The 21,767-nt window shown below is 41.9% G+C and overlaps 1 protein-coding gene across 1 annotated transcript in view; it reads left to right on the top strand.

Annotated features, from left to right (window-relative positions):
* The window catches only part of rftn1b (raftlin, lipid raft linker 1b), a 158,474-nt gene that overhangs the window by 128,200 nt on the left and 8,507 nt on the right, over nucleotides 1-21,767 (top strand). Inside the window, 1 exon segment of the mRNA XM_030748961.1 lies at nucleotides 8,446-8,564. Coding sequence (XP_030604821.1) covers nucleotides 8,446-8,564 — 119 coding nt within the window.

Below are 21,767 nucleotides of genomic sequence, written 5' to 3'. Positions count from 1 at the left end.
GCTTTGAATTCCACCTCTTTTATTACTTAAATAACGCTGAGCCGGCCCAGTTCGTGTTATCACCGTCATAAAATGTCTCTGAATCAAGACGCATCAGCCGGAGTTGATAAATGAAGTCCCAGAGGAGACTCGAATGGCCACCTGAGGCTGGCTCCGTTCATCCCCATAGACGCCAATGATAATGTGCTTCACGCTAAAAATGAGCAGGTTGGTACAAAAAGGCAGGTTTTAGTCTCTGTGCAGGTAGAGGGCGGCATGCATAATTAAAGCTACTGCTCTCTTGAAAAACAGATTTTTTTTTAATCTCAATGCGAATTTTGATAAATAATATATATTGATACAAGGAGTGGACCCTTTGAGTGATAGGTGGATGTTTTCATGTCCTGTTCTGGGTTCATTTCTTCTGATAGGTCAGTTTTTTCCTACATAAACATTTGGTTTTAAGCCTGTTTTTGTTAACTCAGACTTGGCAGTCATATCACAGTGAAGCTACCCAGATCTGGCATTAGCTGATAGCACCTTAGCTCCGCTTGAGGCTTCGAAATACATCCACAGATCAGTGGAAAATGTCATGCTAGTTACTGTATGTCCATATTGTATATAGAGTTTATAGTCACAATGACTTTGCTTGTACCCTGTTTTTTCCTTGAGGTTGAAAGTCTTGCTTTTTATAGTAATGTCTCATTTTGGTGGATGGATGCAAGACTCATGACAGTCTTGTTGTGCTTAACTAAGGTGACACGGTAACGTTACAAATATCAAAAGTATTCACATAAGACGCGCACAGACAGAACATAAGATAGCAGCGCTGTAGCAAAATATCAGGGGAAACACCTCAGAGCTATGACATAACAGGTACCCAGGTGCCCCCAGGTAAACTTTGCTTTAAGTGATTGAAGTGACTACCTTTGGGAATTAAGAGCACCACTGAGTGACATAAATGTTGACTACAGCAACCAGCTATCAGCTGCAAAGTTGGATATGCTGATGGGGCTTTAGGATCGGTGTGTTACTGCACTGCAGTTAGTGTTCGCAGGGTTGTTGAGAAAGCTGGAAATCGAACCCTGACGCAGACCAAAGAATGGCCGTTACCTGGTTCCAACTAGAGGAGTTTATAGTGTGTCATAGTAAATTTATGGTCTTAGCATGAACTCAAAAGCTAACCTACTAATAAATATGATGATCAGGAAGTGATCCTATAACTAATGTGCATGTTAATGTTAATCATTTATTTGTATATGATGTTAATTCATTAAGAAAACTCAGTAATCCCACAGCTATCATTCTATAAGGTTCCTGCCTTATTTTCATCCTCTGTTTATTATTATTATTATTATTATTATTATTATTATTCATAACATGAATTGATTTGCAACCTACAGAAATATGACCCACTAATGACGAAGTGTTTCCCCCAGGATTTCTTCAGCAGCTGTGTGATTATGCGTGTCCATTAACATCTGACACTGAACCCTTATTTATAACCACTGCCAGAAGAAAAGCTTAAAGCAACCCTGGGTTCATTATAGTTAGGTTATTTTAGTTCCCCCTGTAACGTGTATATTAATTTACACAGAGCTTTTGACCTCTGCTTAATGCATACGGGGATATTGTTTACCTAATAATGCGCATATGCAGTCATATTTCTGTGAGATCTTTATGCTACCTGAATAAAAACATGAGCACATCATCTGAATGAGAGATCCCCACGCTGGTCCCAGAGCCTGTCAGGCTGTCGCTGTGAAACAGACTAACTCAGTGTGAATATGAAACTCAGCAGACTTAAAACACAAAACTGTGTGTGTCTGTGTGTGTCTGTGTGTGTGTGTGTGTGTGTGCGCGCGCCCCCCCCCCTCGGTCCTGAGCAAATAACCTGAGCGAGACATTTGAGAATACCCTTGACGTTGCAAAGTCAAGCTTCAGCTACTGAGGAGCATCTGCCTTGCTCACAGGCAAATAGCCTAAAGGCAGGAAGAGCATGCTGGCCCCGGGGAAAAAACAAAAACAGCTTAAAAATCCCACAAATGTGCCTGATTGGAAACTTTGGAGCAGTTGTAATGCCGTGTAATCCACAGCAGATTATAAATGACAAGTTGACATTTGTGAAGGTACAACAGAAACCTCAGTGATGTGTTTTCCCTGCAACACAGCTGTGCTTTGAGTAGTGACCATCACCAAGTAAATCCTACGTTAATAAGTATTTATCACCAGGCTGAGGCGCTCAAAGAGATGCATGACTAAATTATGGTGGGATAAGGAGTTATGGGCAATGTGACTAGAGTCAGTATTAATAAAGGGTTTCTAGAGTGTTGAATAGATTATATCTAATTATTGTTAGAGAGCTTTTACACTTTACCTTTTTCACAGTATTCACTGCAGCACAAATAAAAGTGATGGAGGGAAGAAACGAGTCCTTTAAGAAGCCTGGATTATTTTGAAGCCTCTATTTAAATGAATTACTGGTTTTTCCTACTGTATGGAGGGTGGAGCCTATCCCAGGTGTCACAGGGTGAGAGGCAGGGTACACCTGTTCAGGTCGCCCGCCTGTTGCAGGGCCAGCACAGAGAGACAGACAACCATTCACACTCACATTCACACCTGTGGGCAATTTAGAGTGGCCCAGTTTTCACCATGCTTACATTTATAGAGGTTTAATATTTAATGTGTAATAATTTGTACCATTAATGTGGTTTATTTCTCTTTCCTGAAATTTAGAGACCTGGTGCTTTTTTTTTTTTTTTTGTAAGAAGTAATAAACTGTTGCATATTTACTTATAAAAGTACAAGTTTTAAGTTAAGCGAGTTAAGTGGTCCATATCATTGATTGTTGAGCTGGACTTGATACATTACCAGCCTTTGTTTTTGCAAACACATCACTGTTCGTGTTTCTTCAGATATCTCTTACCTTGTCTTCTAAGTGCTGCTTCACCTTCGCCGGTCCAAAGGGATGCGCACTTAGAGACAAGCACACACAAAACCACACACTAAAGAAGGGTTTCCATGGTGAAGCGGGATGAAAAAGCATTAAGTGGCATTGTTTGCATATGCATGTGTATGTGTGTGTGTGTGTCAGGAATCACTCAGCTGGTGGAAGTGCCGTCTGGTGTGGCAGCAGTGTTTGTGGAGATCTGGCCTGATCACAGGGTCGGATATTACAGCGATATTGAATTTGCAGATCCGAAGCTGCATACAGCTCCAATCTTATGACGTGCATTAAAGATTCATCCGCACCGGGGAGCTGCCTGCAAACAGAAACACACATCCGCATATACAGAGACACACACACACACATGCATAAACACAGCATGCAAGTTCACGCTACCTCCCAGCAGGAACCCAGGGTGGGGTGGAGGGTTTGCTGAGTTTGTTTACTAAAGAAATGACAGTAATGGTGTTGACGAGGAGTTTGCTTTTGTTACTCGTATAGCTTAAGCTATCTCCAGAGCCACAATGAGGATTTGTGGCCCGGTTGTGAGACATTGAGCTATTCATATGCATGCTTTCTAAATTTGGGCAAAGCCAATGGAGGCAGGAAAAAAAGAGGGGGGGGGGGGGGGGGGGGGGTGCAGTGAATATGAAATTTCCAATAAGTTTCTTTTTTTAATCAAACTGTGAAAGAAACTCAGAAAAGAAGCAGAGTCAGTGTTTGTGGGTGTGCTGGCACAGACTGCTTGCATGCATTTCTGTGCAGTTTCATTTCAATGATTATGGGCTTTGACAGAACACCTCTGAGCTGCAGTGAGGAAACACATTCTCACATTAGAGTTTAAACCACGCGGTTCACTGTCTTTGGGCATGGGATCAAAACCTCAGATGGGTTATGCTTCACAGGAGCATTCACTGTCACGCAGATTGGTTTAATGGAAGAGTACATTTTTACAGCAGCAGTGTTACTCTTGTTCATCGTGACCTGTAAATGTGTTAAAAAAGGGACAATTACTTGATTGGATAATCCTTTCCATGTGTCAGTATCTCAGCAGGCACACACCTAACAAAGAGCCCGACAACACTGAGGGTCTCTGTGAGAAACGCTTTCTCTCACATCAGCTTTAATCACAAAAATATAGTTACATAATTGCCTGTTTTCATGCATGTAATTCCCAGAAGGATGGGGAATCGATCCCTTCCACAGCTGTTAGAAAAAGCAAAATTGCCACCGTCAATATTTCTCTTTAGTTGGCTCCAGAAGTGCATTTAAATAGTCTCTGAATACCTCCCATTTGACTTCATTAGCACAGCAGAAAATGGAAATCAAGGAATAATATTACAGATCACAAATTCATATTTCATACATTATTAATACTGTTGCATATTGATTAAGTGGGTGCATTCTTGCCCATATAGAGTTTTGACCCATGTATCCTCTCAGTTCAGGCCAGACACCCTCCGCTCCTTCCTCACCAGCTGAAGTCTGCCTGGTAACCCAAAGGTGCAAGCCGTGCCAGCTGCCAGGCATCTGGCTCCGTGGGGAAGAGGCACATCCAATCCGCACACATTAGACACTGACATGCCTTTCTCCCGTTGTCCCTCACTGTGGATGTCCACTCGTCCTGTTTGAAATATAGATAAGCTGTCAGCGGCTTGTCTCCAGCTCTCTGAGGCAGCACCTGGCACGCATGTTTAAATCATGTCGGCAGACCCGGGGCATGGTCACTTTCCAGCTCGACAGCGCTAAAGTGGGCTTACACACATTCACTGATCTGTGTAATAACGTGGAGAAAGCTTAAATATTCACAGTGTGTAAATATTTAACATAATAATACTGAACAGATGAAGTGCGTTAATAAGTATCTGTCTCTAATTTGGAGTCAGAGGTGCAATCCAATGGTGTCCAACTGTTTGTACATCAGGAAGCATGTCCACAGACATGCAGCTTAATCAACATCTCAGCTGTTGATTCACTTATTCAACATGTGCCAGACAATTACTTTGTTGCCAGCAGGTCATAAAATATGCAACATTTTAAGTTGTTTATGGTTTAATTGTGTCAGCTAAGAAACACCACATCACTAAAACAGAGGTTTAGCACCCCCACGGCACTCACTGTCATTGGTTTGTGCAAGAGAACCAATAAAAATTCGCTGTGCACTATCTGCTTGGAAGCAGCAGGCAAACAGTCAGCAACTGCCTGCTGCAAAATGTTTTGCTTTTTTCATACGATAGCACCTAAAACATTGTTTTGCTAGGTTATAAAACAATCTTTATATTACAGATATGCTAATGCATCTTAGCATCATTTTAACCTGCTACAGCTCAATAAACAGTACAAAAATGCACAGATATATATTAATTCAATTCAATTCAATTTTATTTATATAGCCCCAAATCACAACAAACAGTCGCCTCAAGGCGCTTTGTATTGTGGGTAAAGACCCTACAATAATACAGAGAAAACCCAATAGTCAAAACGACCCCCTATGAGCAGCACTTGGTGACAGTGGGAAGGAAAAACTCCCTTTAACAGGAAGAACCAGGCTCAGGGAGGGGGGGTCATCTGCTGAGAGGAGAGAAAAGACATGCTGTGGAAGAGAGCCAGAGATTAATAATAACTAAGACCTCACACTTCTAAGCATGTATAATGTAAATAGAATTGGTCCTAGCACAGAACCCTGTGGAACGCCATAATTAACCTTAGTGTGTGAAGAAGACTCCCCATTTACATGAACAAATTGGAGTCTATGAGATAAATATGATTCAAACCACTGCAGTGCAGTACCTTTAATACCTATAGTATGCTCTAATCTCTGTAATAAAATGTTATGGTCAACAGTATCAAAAGCTGCACTGAGGTCCAACAGGACAAGAACAGAGATGAGTCCACTGTCAGAGGCTGTAAGAAGATCATTTGTAACCTTCACTAATGCTGTTTCTGTACTGTGATGAATTCTGAAACCTGACTGAAACTCTTCAAATAAACCGTTCCTCTGCAGATGATCAGTTAGCTGTTTTACAACTACTCTTTCAAGAATCATATTAATGTCCTTCTTTTTATCCATCATCCATCATGAGTTGGAAACAAAGACATTAGTTTCCATTAGCATGGATCTTTTTTATGGCAAACATGTTGATTTATCACAGAAGGGACGATAGAGGTGGAGTTAACAACGGCTCTGCTCCATTCAGTGTCCCAGGAAAACAAAAGAAATCCTCCTGCCAAGAAGAAATAAAACCTGATGTCCAACAGATGTGTTTTAAGAGTCTTTTACTTAGGCTCTCATATTGAATTGTATGGAAACAAATGATAAATGGAACATGGGGGCAAACATTTCTTTAAAAAATCCAACAAACAAAACCTTTAATCAGTCTGTTTATTTCAGGCTAAGTCATTAAAAGTCACCCTGTCGTTTCCTGTATTGCAACTAATTTTATGGCTGGACTGAGTTTGCAGCAGTGATGCACATGACAGACTTTTTGTTGTGCTGCTTGCTTGATTTAAACGCTGTGTGCCTGAAATCAGCGCACAGCAGCAGGTTTGTGTACATGTCGATGAATATTAGGAACAAGCAGCTTCCAAACTGACTCGATGCAGCCAAGGACCTCACAGCTACATGCAAATGCCTGCATGCCAAACACCAGAAACTCAGCACTTTAAGTTTCAGTCTGCGTGCGTCAGCACTGTCTACACCCACTAGGTGCCCATTGTTGATCCTCTCCCGTATCATTTGGATGCTGATATTGGCTGCTGCCTTTCGCTCGCTGTCACCTTGCCACTCCAGCTATCTGACTCTCCCTCGCCATTTGCTTCTTTGTCTTTTAGCCCCAACACTGTCGCTGCCTGTTTTCAGTGCAGTTGTATTTGCATGTCTCGCCCCACGACCTTGAGTGTGTGAGTCACAAGGGGATGGAGAACAATTTTAGTGAGGCCGCACGGTGGTTTTTGCAAGTGTAAACAACTTATTCTCAGTCGGCCCGCTGGCTTCTCAGCTCAGCTCTCAGTCAATAGGCAAAAGATAATGTTTATTCGTGCACGCAACCAGCGTATTCCCCCGACGGACTCAACGCCCCCAGCAGCCAGCTCCTTCTCTTCCACTTCCCTGGTTCTCGCTCTTTCTCTCCTCTGCTGAGAGTCTGTTTGCATTATCACCAGAGACAGGCTGCTCCCTGTAGAGTAACGAGACAGAAACCCTGTCAAGCTCACCTGAATGATCCCTGTTGCACTTGCAGAGAACTGACATCGGGCCTTAGTGCAGTACACCTTCCTGAAATGTTTCTTTCCAGTAATGCGCCGAGCAGGGCAGGCCAAAGAATGAGGTAAAGTGCAGGAATGGGGGAGGAAGGGCTTGATGAAGGGAGCAGAGAAAGAGAAAAGACAAGAGTGGCAGGCAGGGGGGGCGGGGGGTTTAACACAGACTGTGTCTGTATTTGAAAGAGCCAGTGGATGTCAGCGATGTCTTCAATTGGGCATGCATGGGTCCAAAATGGGTTTTGAGGATGGTGGAAATAAAAGAGACGGTCATTCTTTGCTCCATCGCTGCCTCTGTCTTCCTTCTGTTTCTATCTTCCTCTCCCCGCCTTTCTGCACAGGCTCTCCAGCCACCTCTCATCCCTCTATTATTAGGGCCCAGTAATGAAATGTGGAGTGTCTTGTATTGGTGCCTGGGCCCCGGCAAACTGTATTAGTGTGTAAATGGTGTGAGAGTAATGAGAAAGCTCTCAGGCCTGCTGGGAAGACCGGACCATGAGGCTTGTATTGTGTGTGTGTGTGCATCAAATGAATAACAAGAGACGTTGGGTGGAGAGGGGTCCTGGCTCGTGGGGGCCTGAGTGGTGTTTCTTTCTCAGATGCCAGTCCTGCATTTGTTATCCTCCCAACAGAAGAGAAGCTTAGAAAATCTATTTGGTCAGCAGCACACAATCTCAAAAGTGGCCTAAAGCATCAACGTCAACGTCTCCATGTGCTTCATTCACTTTAAGTCTTTTTAAGGTGAATAATGCAGGCTTAGCAAAAGGATTTATGCTTCACGCCTTACAGACCGGCTCCATTAAATCGGTGGCTACACTTTGCCATCACTAAAATCAGTCCACCTTTATTAAAGCAGCGTTTCTCAGGCCTGATCCTCTGGACACCACGTACTGCTGCTTTTTAATCCTATTTTAGCTGTAATTAACCTCTGTTTAGCTGTCAAGCATTAAGACCAGCAAGGCTCCGGATCCTGAAAACCACTGATGTAGCTTATAATGTCTCATCTTCTTTTTTAACACCCCAGAAGGGGAATACCTGCTCCTTTCTTCTCTGCTGTCTCCTTGAATAATGTATAAGTGCCTATTGCTCATACAAATGGCTAACACTGCTGGCGATGTAATAAAGGGTTGTGTGTGAATGTGCCTCAGTGATATCGTTCCATTTCTGCTGGCCTGAAGGCCACGAAGGAGCAGAGACACGCTCCATCCAGTAAATACTCTTTTCATGGCTTTGATTTTTTTTTTTGCCCTCCTTCTCTTCAGATTTGCTGCCCAAGTCTGTGGAAAGTGTCTTCATCTTCCAGGAAGCGAGTGAAGGTGAGCCGAGCGCGGCCACCCCAGCGTACGACGCCATCGTTGTGGAGCAGTGGACCGTCATTGATGTGAGTGGTCACAGCTTTTGTTCTCCTCTGTCAGTAGTAGAAGGAAGTTTATGCTTTTGTTACATAAATTTTTCATGACATAAGCAGATTTTTTTTAGATTTTAAAGGACAAACAGTCGCACAGTAGAAGCCAGAGCCCGATCTCCTTCTCCTTCTCTAAGAGCAAAGTTCTTTAGCGTTGAAATCAGTTATCGCTTAGACATCGTCCCCCTTCAGCCAACCTTTTGCCTACAGCCCAAAGGCAAATCTGGCAAATCTCAATTTATGGGACATGTGTCTCAGTTGCTCCCCTTATCAGGGGCAAACAAGCCCTTATCTGTGCGACGATTAGTGTCTCTCCTCAACAAGTTCCAAGCTGGAAATTGATTTCTGTCTGGAGTTGAAGGATTTGCAGCCATTTCACTGCCTTTCATCTGTATGTATGTGTGTGTGTGTGTCTGCATGTATACATGTTTGTGCGTGCCGCTGTGTCTGTTGTGCGAGTGTGGACGAGCTGGCTTTTGTGTGTCCATGTTTTCAGATGCTATCTTTGTAATTGAATTTTGACTTTTTTGCGACTCGTAGCTGTCCGAGCGTAAAAGGAGACTTTTGTCCCCCAAATGTGGCTCCCAGATTGACCATCGCCGACGGCCACGTGTGTCGCTACAAAGACTCCTGTGGTTGTTTGGTGGGGGCGGTGCAGCCTCCCCTTGTCTGGATGAATGGTAATACTGTTACAGCTTAATGGATTTCAAGACTTCCTCAGAAACATTAACCGAGAGCGATGCCAAACTAACACCCAGATCCAATCAGCTCTTCCACTGGGACTTTATCAAAAACCGTTTCACCCGACTGATCTGCACCGTGCCAAATCAGATTGACAACACGCTGTCACAAAGGGTGATCGGGGCTGCACATCATCCCCATTATTTGTGATAACGGACGAAAATTGATATGCAAAGTATCCTCACGGCTCATTATTTTTTCAGTGCCAGGATAATTAAAATGGGGAAAAAGTCTGAATGTTGATTGAAGGTGTTTTTCTTCTTCTTTATGTGTCATTTTCTTTTCCCCTCAGTGTTTAACATATTTATCCATCCAAAAGACTGACAGGGTGGATTTATGAAGCTCAGTCATTAAGTGGGAGTGTACCCACTTAAAGGGGGTGACTTTGACTTTTGTGAGCCAGGGTGATTGATTACATTTTAATTTCACTTTTCCAAAGATTACGAAAAAAATCCATAAAAATGACATCTCAGTCCTCTCTTATACACCCTGCGCCCTTTTCTGTTACAGCAGTTTGCCTTTGCCCCTCCCTGAAAGCTCAGACTCACTCACTGACAGAACGAGAGCATTTGGCCAACAGGATCTATCTAGAAGAAACAAAAGCCAGCAGGTGTCAGCAGGTGGACCTGCAGAAGGATCATTAGCAGATGCCTGGAGATGACTTGGTCTCCAAGGGCCGCTCACCCAGCAGCATGTGACGGAGGTGATATTTGGTTGTGAGCTTTGGCTTTTCATTGCTCTCCCCCCGTGGCTACTGTACAGAGCTCCCACGATGCTACTGTGCTTCTTGTTCCCCCGTCCACATACACTGACAGGCAGTGGAGACTGCAAGCTGACACGGACCACTGGCTGCAGTTATGGTCCAAAACAGCCACGATAGGGACTTAGGCCCTGTAGTCAAACACCCCCCCGGGGGACCATAAAGCCATCGCAGTTGGTACTAAGAAGCTACCAATTAAATGACGGAAAAATATTTGTCTTATAAGGACATTTATTTAGTTTAATTCAGCTTCACAAAGAAATTATGTGACAAAAACATCAGTGAGAGACAAATATTCATAGGTCAAAAAATTCTGACTTCAAAGAAAATTATAGGGAAAAAAAAAGAAGAAAACAAGCAAGAATAATAAATGTCAAACTGACAAACCAAGATGGAAGTGCTCTGGGAACAGTTTCTACTAAATGACGGCAGAGCGGTGCCTCGAGGCAAAGGCGCACAAAAAACAACAAAATGCATCCAGTGACAATCAAGAGAAATAAATTGAAAGCATGCGTAAAGTGGGCGCAGCATGTAGATGTGCATAAAAATGCCATCAGTACTAAAAAGCTCCTGCAGACATTTAGCGTGCAAAACAGATTTTGGACAGGTGTCTGATGCATACTTGTTTGAATATGACATTTTTTTCTGAGCAAAAAAAACCAGACCTGAATGAGAACCATATGGACTGTAGTAAAGTGTCTGAATAACTCATTAAGGGTCTCTGGTATGAAACTCCAATTAGGACCAGCTTCTCATCTCTCATGTCCTCTGGGAAAATCAATACCAAGACTACCTTGAAACTAATGCAGTGAAACGAGACTACCTTGAAACTAATGCAGTGAAAGCCCTCCTTCCTTTCACTGAGCTTCACAGGAGCAATAACCAAACAAAACATGTTCGCCTTCACACTTCAGCCAGCGCTGGTCTTAATATGTTTGCTCGCCACGAGCTGCTGCAGGAGAATTTATTCATCAAGAGGAACAAAGTACATTAGCAGGACAGTGTTGTGTTTCAGTCTTTCTGTATCCAGATAAAGCAGGGAGAGAGCACCAGAGTCACAAAAACGTGTGTGTGTGTGTGTTTTATTAAAAGATGAACTGATATTCAGGGTAGTGCACCTGATGTGTACGAGGAGTCTGAGAAGCTTTCATACCTCTTAGAAGGTTTTTTTAAATAGCACCATCATCCACTTGAGCTCAGCCTGTGGTGGGGCTATTATGATGCATGCATGTTGTCCAACAAGTGGGATGATTTTAGACTCTCAAGACGGTACAAAGCTTTTACAGGTAGCTTTAACGTGCAAAGGGGGGAAACACTTGTTAGATTGTACATGCAGAAATTTTCTGTCTAACCTGAAGGTGAAAACAAAACATCACATTTATATATTTCACACAGTTTAAGCAGTAAACTTTACTCTAAGACAAATTAACACAATAAATGTCTTTTTTTCTGGTCATAAAATGCTTTTAAAAAACTGCACTTCCCTGTATGACCACTTGGGACAGCCTCCAAAAGCAAGTCAAGCACCACTGAAGCTCCATGATGTCAAAATGACCAAATTTAATGCATTAATAAATGTTTAAATGTTACAACTTGGTGCAAAAACAGTTTTTGTGTTGATAGTTAATTTCCTGCTTATTAGAGGCATGGTTATTTTGAATGCCAGGTTGGTATGAACACTATCACATCTAACTCCAGAATGCCTAAATGACAATAACCATTAATACTCATATGTCCATCGTTTATATACAGTTAATAGCCTGGCATTGCGTGCCTTTTTAAGGGGGCGCCACCTGGAGGGTATTAAACTTCCATATAGCACAACTGGGAGACTTTTTAGGATTATTAAAATGGATCAAGCTTCATAAATTGCGAATCCTTCGTTTCTTTATATTCTTACTACCGTTTTTGATTCAGTACCCACAGTTTGAGTTGCAATTAGGTGATTTTTCCTCAGAGGCTTACAGGAGATATGTACCGAAATGTGCGGGCTCTGTGGTAATACAGAAGCCTAGAAAATTATTTGAAGTGGTCCTTTAAAAGGAAAACGACAGTTTGAAAGGTCTGAAATCAATATAAAGCTACAGTAACTAACAATTCTCCTTGAAAGGGTCGTTTTAAAAGGGTCAATTTACTCAAATCCCAAAAGAACACATTGACCTTTTTCACTGGTGTCCAGTCATGCACATAATCTCGGTTTTATGCGCTCTCTGAGTACGTGGTACGAGTCCAGTTCAATGAAGGTGAAGGAATTTGAACAGCACGAGTGAAAGTTCATTGGATTTCATTTCAGCATGAAAATATACATCTCCAAAAGCCCATCAACACAGAAAATTGAAATTGCATTGCATGGTCACATGCAGTACAGCGCAGCTATAAGAGAAAATGTGTTTTTGCTGCTGACCCTTTGAAATACCTCTTAGCAGAGCAATAACACCGGCATGGATGTTTGTTACTCTAATTAGGTGCAGCAGAGATGCAGAATGACTTGCTACGGTACCTATAATCACAGAAAAATAAATAAATAAACCTTTCAAAGAAAATGATTGCTTCTGTGCAAGGGTTTTCAGTGTTTCATACATAACTTAGAAAAATGAAAGAGGCTCTCTGGTTACCATGAGAAACTGCCTTCTTTATGGATATTATTAGTGCTGCGAGAAGATAAAACGCAACTGCATTTGAAGCTGAAAGAACTATTCGTTCTCAGAAATGTTACAGTGGTGTATACAGTGTAATAATGGGGGACAGTTCATTTTCATTTCTCACCCTGCAGGTAATTATTGGATCTTTTCAAGTGCCAAAAATGAATGTGTGTTCCCGAGCAGTAAACCGTACATATCTGCACATTTCTTCTATTTTAAGGTGGAAAACAGGGAAACAGTTCATGCTTAAAAGTCGAATGAAAAGCATTTTATTCTTTATCGGTCTTCTTTACGGGCTGCAGAGGTCAGCGTCGGCGTGTTTCCTCCAGGTGTTTCGGTTTTCTCTCGCGGTCCAAACACATGCTCGTTAGGTTAATTGGTGATTCTAGGCTGGCTGCAGATGCAGATACGACACAGAAAACACTTTTTGTTGTCCTTAAGATCAGAGTAGTGCTGTACAAAAAGATGAATTTTGTACCACTACGTTAAGGTGCAACATTGTGACCAGACGTTGAAAACTACAAAAAAGTACAAACTATGAGAGCACAAATAAGCACCCCCTGAGAAGCGTATAATGGCAGTACTGACAGGCTGTTGAACCACCAACAGTAAAATAAAGTGCTTCATTTTCTGGAAGCGTGAAGCAGATTGTCCATTAATTACACCTGATTGTCCTCTGGCAAACAGTGAACCCCAAGCCACTCCCCACTGCAGGTCAGCACCTCGAAGCAGCCAATCAGGTGTTTGGGAGTAAGTGAACCCACTGTTGTAGAACCTTATGGTTTAAAGGCAGCATATTTGTGCAGCCTATTTACCATTTTCTGTCGTATGATTTTAAAAGGATCAAAGGACGGGTTTTAAAAGACAGTTTTTGTTTTATTTTCATGAGAAAAAGCATTTTTGAACATATAAAATCTGCAAGCAGTTTTTGATACCATGGCACGAGTGCCACTAAGTAAAATGTTCTCTGTGCACACCTTGATCCTAACCAACTCCTAACCCGAAAGACAAACCAGAAAATCTGCAGGGAGACTTTAGAGAAAGTGTCTGCCCCTGCAGAAAAACATTAAAAATGACTATCAGTGAACTTCAAATTCCAGGAATGGCAGTCCAAAGTCAAAGGAAGTGAAAGGAGCTTAAGAGCACCAACATTGTTGTCACTCATTCCAAGAATTCACTTGCATCCCCGGCTTTGAAGAGCAGCACTTCACAGACCCCAGAAACTAAATTATGTCTAAAATGGGATTAGGGCTCCACATCACAGCATCAGTGCGGCAGTAAGGAATCTTTGAAGAAACGATTTAAAGACATCCCAGGAAAACGTACACACACACACATATTGTGTCTGTGCTCAGTCGCTCCTCTATCTTCTGGGAATCACAAAATCCATTTCCACTGAGTTCAGTAGTTTACATTTCACATTTTATTTGTTCCGCTCGTGGTCGTGGACTTTATTTCGATGGCACTAGAAAGACAGAATGCACATTTGTAAATATTTTCAATAAATATCTAACCTTGCGTTTTGTTTCCAATATGTAAGTATCTGATTTGGTCTGTGTTGTGTGTGTGCTGCGGTCCGTGGCCTGCATGTGTGCCGCAGAGAGGCGATCGTTAACGTGAATCACCTCTCCATGATATCTCTATTTCCTCAGACTGAGGTGAGAGAAGAGCTGACCTACATAGGAGGAGAGTAATTTGCACTGTTCCTGCGAGTGAAAGGTCGCACCCGCTCCGTCAGGCAATGTGTCGATGACGCTGATAGCTGCAGGGTAGAGGGAGAGGTTTGGGCTTATAGGGTGCAGCTTCTATAAGGTATACAAACAGTAGCATGTACCTAACAAAATGATAGCATCACTAAATACACTCAAGTACTTCATTTCAAGTACTTTTCCTTGTGTATATGATCCCATTCTACTACCCTTGTATTTTTATTTAATGTATTGCTGGAGACTAACCAATGACCTACTTGCTGGTTACATAGTTTCCTTTAAAGAGATTTCAGAGACGTGAACAATATCATTGTGAGTCCAAAATTATATATATATATATATATATATATATATTCAGAGTGTTTTGCACAGGGAAAGTAAGACGAACACAAAGAGACTTTAAAGCATGTGAATAGATGTCATGATATAAAACATGCACAAACAATCATGAGAGAAATATGTCAACAATAAATAGACATGAAAAACAAGACTGGAGTTGTTTCCCATCTTCACAGATGTCCAGTTATACCTGGCGTGCTAATGTCTGCTGCAGACGTGATCCTCACCCTGAATCCAGGCTGTTCCTGTACAACTGTTAAAACAGTCAGAGCCCTGCCCTCAGTGTTGTGTCCCCGGACAGCTGTTGTGCTCTGATGTGTAACATCTAAATCTTCAGACCATATGCAGACATGGGGAACCATCCACTAGAAATGAAAGTCCATTTAGTGCTTTGCAAACAAGTATTTTAAAAATCTGCACTTTGAGATACATTTAGCCAATGCAGAGATTTGAGAACAGGATTAATGTGTTTGGTTTTTTTTGGTGTATTTTGGTGCATTTGGTATCAGCTTTAGGCACACTATCGCACTATTTACCGTATTTTCCGGAGTATAAGTCGCACTTTTTTTCATAGTTTGGCTGGGGGTGCGACCTATACTCCGGAGCGACGTATATGTGACATTTATAACACATGAACCAAAATACTCCAGCCACTTGACATCTCCGTGAACTGCAGCTTTAAGGCAGTCTTGCGTAACCTGTGGGCGCAGTGGATGATGGATGGAGAGCACAGCTTAACGGCAACTGGGAGAATGCGCCACCCAACTTTCCTGGAAGTCATTGGATGGATCAAGAAAACATGGGCTTCAGTGACAACCAAACCATCCTGTTGGGATTCAGAAAGGCTGGAATAATTGGAACTGCAGCTGACGACGAGTCTGACTAACGCGACACAGAAGAGGAAGCGGCGCTTCGTCTATGGAGTGTACGGAGTTGTTTAGAAGTGACACCGAGGATGAAGAATTCAATGGATTGATGGTTTGGTTAACTTGTTAGTATGTTCTTTATGCTATGGTTATCTGAATAACTTAATGTTACGTTAACATACTGTAGCGATTCTCTTAGTTAGAGAGCGTGTTGATGTTGTGGGATTTCGGACTGTTCGGGAGGTTCGTGAAGGAAGCATGTAGAGAGAGAAAAAGACCGAGAGCTTGCCTGTGTGTGTGTTGCTGTTCCGCTGTTGTAGTTGTGGTTGGCGTGGCTGTGACGACCTAAAGACGACCTTTGTTGTGAATATCGCCGACTTTGGAAGTGTGTTTACAACGTTACAATACCGAACACGTGTTCGTTGTGCGTCATGTAGCTGAATGTGCTACGTTAGCATAACGTAGGTGTAACCGTGTTCGTCCTGTTCTTTAATCCATTATTATTTTAAATTGCCGTTCAAGATGGAATTTCTGCTCTGGGTCTCAGATTCTATCACCCCCCCCAAAAAAGTGCGACTTATAGTCCAGTTCGACCTATATATGTTTTTTTCTTCTTTATTATGCATTTTTTGGCTGGTGCGACCTATACTCCGGAGCGACGTATAGTCCGAAAAATACGGTAAGCAGTTTTAGCATGTTTGCAGTTTCTGTGCATCTGCAAGCCACTTTGCAACCCGTCACAGGCCCAACTACTCCATTTCAGACCGTTTCTGATTGGATCCATCTTGTATCTGTTGTTATTGATGCCTCCTCTGTTCTGTGCTGGGGGGCTTGTTACAGGAAGGGCAGGGAGGTGTGGAAGGGAGGTCCCAGAACTGAGACATGCTGCCAAACACTGCAGATGGAAATCTGTTGACTCTGCTGTCCCTAACTGAACCATAACTTTATAAAGTGGCTCCACATCAACCAGACATTATATATACAAGCCATTTTCACCAATAATTTTACTTTATAATCTTTGAATGTAGGGTTTTTCCCTTGTAATGGTGTAATAAGGGATCTGTCTCTCACCACTGCCACCATGTGGGGGTGATGAGAATGGGAAAATGAGTTAGAGGAAAACAGGTGTTGAGCTAAAAGTGGTATCTGAAATTAACCACTTTTTATGTGCTTGTGTTTTATTTTGTGAGTAAAACAAAAGTCAAAACTGAGGTTAACATGATACAGGTATTTAGGTATTTGTTTGCCTTTATTGCTTGTTTGTTTCCCAGTGATGTGGGTGAAACTTTTTATAATGTTTGTCTAACCAGATAACAAAGCAGCAAACAGTGGTACAGACAGAAACATGGCCTTTCCTATCACAATTAAAAGGCCTCTTCTTTTTATAACATAAATTTATTAAAGCTGATGACCTTTCTGATCTTAGACTGATTTTTAATTGTCAGCTCAAACCGTCATGTGGCCACATTTTCATCCCCCCTGCTAAAGTGCATAAAAGCCTTCGTGGACACATGATGAACAGTAACATCTCCAACAGCTGATCCTTTGTTTTCCCAACCACCTCATCATGTGTTATCAGGTTACATGGCCTAGTCTTGACTCAAAAGTAGGCTAATGCCTTGTAAAAGCCAAAGATTGAATGCACTCTGTAAGCTTTATTATTGTCACTGTAATCCAGTTTTAAGCTCGGGAAGGGTTCCCTGAGGGACAAGGGAGGAAAAGAATAAATAAAATGATAAAGGTAATGCACATAAAAGACTACAATAGATTAATGGCAAATAAAGTCAATTAGATAATTATAAATGTCTGCCATTTACCCGCTATTATTGTAGACTGTGTGGCACAGTCACAAGTTTATTAAATTGATACTGGTAATAAAGAATATTACCATTAGGGGATTTTAAAGTAATCTCAGCTTTTACACTAAGATGAACAATTTGAAACAAACAAACCAAATTTGAACATCTGTATAACAAGTGGAAAAACCCCAAACATCACAGCAGTTATTAAAAAGCATCTCATGGTGAGATCTGTCATGCTGGGGGTATGCTTTAGTGCAGGGAACATTTTCCAAAGGGCCCTTCATAACCATATAACCAGTTAAGACTATTTATACTCTTAGACTCTTATACTTTTTATATTCTAAAACCTTTAAAGCTAAATATTTTAAATGCATGAGACATGTGCGCTGTAAAGCTTTGAGTAAAATGATCATTTTCTCAAAGTCACAAGTGTGTCTTAGTTACACACTGTGTGGTACACCAGGTTGTGGCATCAGTGAGACAGGGCTGTCGCTACCAACTCAATCATTTTTTTAATTAAAAGGGTTGCTCGTGTGATGGGGTGCACTGTATTTCAACCCAAACTATGATATTCTTCTATATATAACAGTTTTTAGTGCCTAAACACAGTTAATGTGTAAAGTGAAGATTTGTTGTTGAGGCCCCGATTGCAGGAGGCACAACTGGAAAAAATGAGATGAGCAGAGTATTCAGAGACTAAACAAGACAAGGCATACTACCAAGAACATAAATGACAATACAACAAAGACAAAGAGGTGGGCAGGACTATATATACACTTAAGCCTAATTGGGGGAATTGGAAACAGGAGGGGGACGAGAAACAAGTGAAAGTAATCAAGGCAATCAAACATGGAGGGGGGAAAAAAAAAGAAAAGATGAAGCAGAAAGTGAACAAAAGAGTTACTACACATAGAGGCAAGAGGACTCAAGACATCAAAACACAGGACGGCCCAGCTGAAAGTCAACACTGGAATTACCATAAAATAGAAACACAGATTCACCAGAAATAACACTCACAATCTACGAGAATAAAGCAATCCAAACAGAAACCCCCCAAAATCCACAGTGTTAAACCAGATTCCAAAACTCAAGAACCTTAGAGCATGGCACCCTAAAAAAAAATGTCTAATTAGGACATGAAGCATGGTCTCTGCAGTGCATACACACTCCCAGCCTCCTTAGGTTGACTTTGTAGGTCTCAGAAGTGGGGCCGTTATCTCTCAGCAGTCAATGCTGCCCCAACTGGAGCCTCAAGGCGCCAATGCCAAAAGACACTTTGTAATCTGACAAAACAGCATTATGTGGCACCTGAAAATGCACTGGAGATGTGACGTATCATAATCATATCACACTGGACACAATTTGCTTGTTTTGTTAGCGTGAATGGGTCTTTGAAGACCCCTCGCCTCTACTGGAGGAGCAGCTGACAAATTGGACATGAGAGGCATGTATAACTAGCCCTCAGTAAGCTGCTATTTTGTGTTGTAACACTGAGGAAAATATGTTTATAAAACAGCAGAAATATTAAATATTTTAGATGCTTTACGATGAAGGCTGGTGAAACTCAGAAAAGGTTGTTGCGGGGCTTTAAAAAGTGGATGCTGAATCTTCTGTTGCTGTGACAACACTCCAGGTTGAGTAAACCAATCAGGAGCAGCAGAATCTGAACATCCTTTTATTAAATGGTATTTGCTTCATTATTACTGGACTGAGTCTGCAAACCTGTTGACCTCGATAGCCTTCAAAATAAAGTCACAGACGGTGAAAAACAGAATTATGGTTCGTTATATCTTGTCCAGAGTCGGAGGTCTGGAGGAAAACAGCAGATCTGTGTTTCTGTAGCGCTGACTCACAGAGTCTCCTCTGCTGCAGGCCTGAAAGCAAACTTTATGCTCACAAACACTGGGTTATATATCTCCATGTCATGTCTGAAAATGGTAGAGGGGGGGGTGAAGAAACCATAGCATCAGTTTTTGAAGGTTGCTTTAGCTGGGATAGAGAAGGACAGAGTCATTCCTTCCTGCTAAGACGCCCTTTAACAAGGTAGCTGGGCTATGGTATAAATGTTTTTAACTGTATGGGAGGGGGGGGGGACTGGATTTAATTTAAAGGAGCTTTGACTGTGGCAGTTAAAGCACTTCTTCTCTGTCCTCTTACTGTGTGGCCCTTCTTTATAGTCACACTCAGATAACATCGAAGGCAAAGATGGCGATGTGATTGCTTTGTTTTTTTTTAGCTTTGCAGGTCGGTGCTGGAGTGCTGATGCAGTGAGGTGGTCCTGCATAATAAGTCAGGGAGAGCAAGAGCCACACTCCAGGGACTGTGATTAACTTTCACCCACTCCAAAGAACAGCAAGCCATTACAGAAAAATTATTTCTCAATTTACTTTCTGGGCAGGCTTTGAAAGAGAGCCCGTTTCTGGGAGTGGTTCCAACGTAAACCACCAAAAAATGTAGATGCGCCGCTCCCTGAGGGAACTTATAAAGTAATGCTTGTGTAAATAATGTCTGGAGCAGTGTCTCGTATCTGAACGATTAGCCCTTTATAACCTACAGCTTGATGTGTAACTGCTTTAGGTTTGTTTGTGCGCGTTGTTTCAGTCTGATCAATAAGAATCTGGAAGAAAAATGTGGAGTTGCACGACGGGATGGGTTTAAGTGTTTCTGCTCGAAGTCTGTCTCACAGAAAACAGTGAGGACCGCATGCTAATCAGTCTCTTTGTCAACAATGCTCTCATCCTTTTGCATGATTACCACGAGATCCAGCAGCAGTCAGCAGAGGGTACTAGTAATACAGTGGGAGCAGTTATTTAAATTATGCAAGAAGTATCTAGATGTGGAATTATAATTAATCAGCTGAAGTTATATACACAGATTGTTTTAGTCGAGACGGTGGGAGTGGAGGCATTAAAAGTAGCAAAGCAATAAACTACAGAAGCACTCGAGCTGAGTATATTTAGTTATACACAGTGTGCATTAATACAACAATTGCTGGCCATAAAAGCAAGTCAAATAATTGCAGTTCAGCTGTAGCAGTTGCGTTAGTACTAATAGTATTATTTGTGTAGTAGCAGTTGTTCACAGTGAGGGATGTGGCTCAGGAATTATAGTGGGTCATCCAGTAATCAGCAGGTTGGTAGTTTGGTCCCCGGCTCTTCCGGTGCACATTCCAAAGTGTCCTTGGGAAAAACACTGAATCCACAGCGGTGTCGGTGTGAGCGCCTCAAAGCTAGAAAGAGTAAAGCGCTGCGCAAAGCTGTGTGTCCGGATGGGTGAATGTGCCTCGTGGTAAAAAAGCACTTTGAGTGCTTAGAGTAGAGAAGCAGACGGTAAATACAGTCCATTTATCATCCTCATGGCTGTTTTTCTTATTGTGTGTGTGCGATTATCCAACAATAAGTTGGTGTCTCATGGTGTGTCAGCAATGTGATCCTGAAACCAAACATCTAAAGCCAGCTCGTTCAGCTCAGAGATTACTTTTACTTACTCTGACCTCATTATCTGATAAATATTGGCTGAGTTTAATGTGCATATCCACAATTATAAAGAGAAATGTGTGTTACAGCATTATATGCCTTAATATTATATGACTGATACCATTGTATGTCACGGCTTAGAGAAATAGACCCAAAAGCACGACAAAAAACAGGCAGGATAAAAATAAAGGTGCAAGCAAAAAGTTAAAAAAAAAACGAAGAGACAAGGAAAAAAACTGCAGTGTTGAGACAAAGTGCATAAAGACAAAGGAGGGAAGTGTTGCTGGTATATATGCAGGGACTAATGAGGGAAGGTGAGCAGCCAGGTGGGAAAGTGTGGAAGGTAGGAGTGACGGGTCTGAAACGACAGGAGAGATCAGAGAATATCTCAGGATATATTCTATATATCTATGATTACTTACATAAAAATTACTTTAAACCCATAAATCATTTTATCAGCTCTGTAATTGTAGTCATGGACTATAAAAAAAAAAAAAGATGGATGTAGCTTCTGGGTCTGAAAAACAAAGCCAATGTGTAAGTACCTTGAACCTGCATTCTTTCTAAAGGCCAGCAGGGGGAGACTCCTCTGGTTCAAAACAAACATCCAATCAGACTCTTGGAGAAAACGACCGACCGGCTTCTGCGTCTGTGGCCTCAGTAACAATTTAACGTCTCAGTGAATCTAACATGATGTTCATTTTGTAAACTGTGTGACAGAAGGTCCGCACTCGGTCCCGAAACACTTCAGGGACACAACATGCGGCGTTCACTTCAGGCTTTATTCTCCTTTCTTTAACACCTTGCAGTCTTTCTGCGGAGCGGGATTTTTCCACCCGCTCGT

Source organism: Archocentrus centrarchus, chromosome 16 (genome assembly GCF_007364275.1).
Source record: "Archocentrus centrarchus isolate MPI-CPG fArcCen1 chromosome 16, fArcCen1, whole genome shotgun sequence".
Classification (NCBI taxonomy): Eukaryota; Metazoa; Chordata; class Actinopteri; order Cichliformes; family Cichlidae; genus Archocentrus; species Archocentrus centrarchus.
Note: the sequence above shows the minus strand (reverse complement) of the source record. Positions and strands in the feature narration are given on the sequence as shown.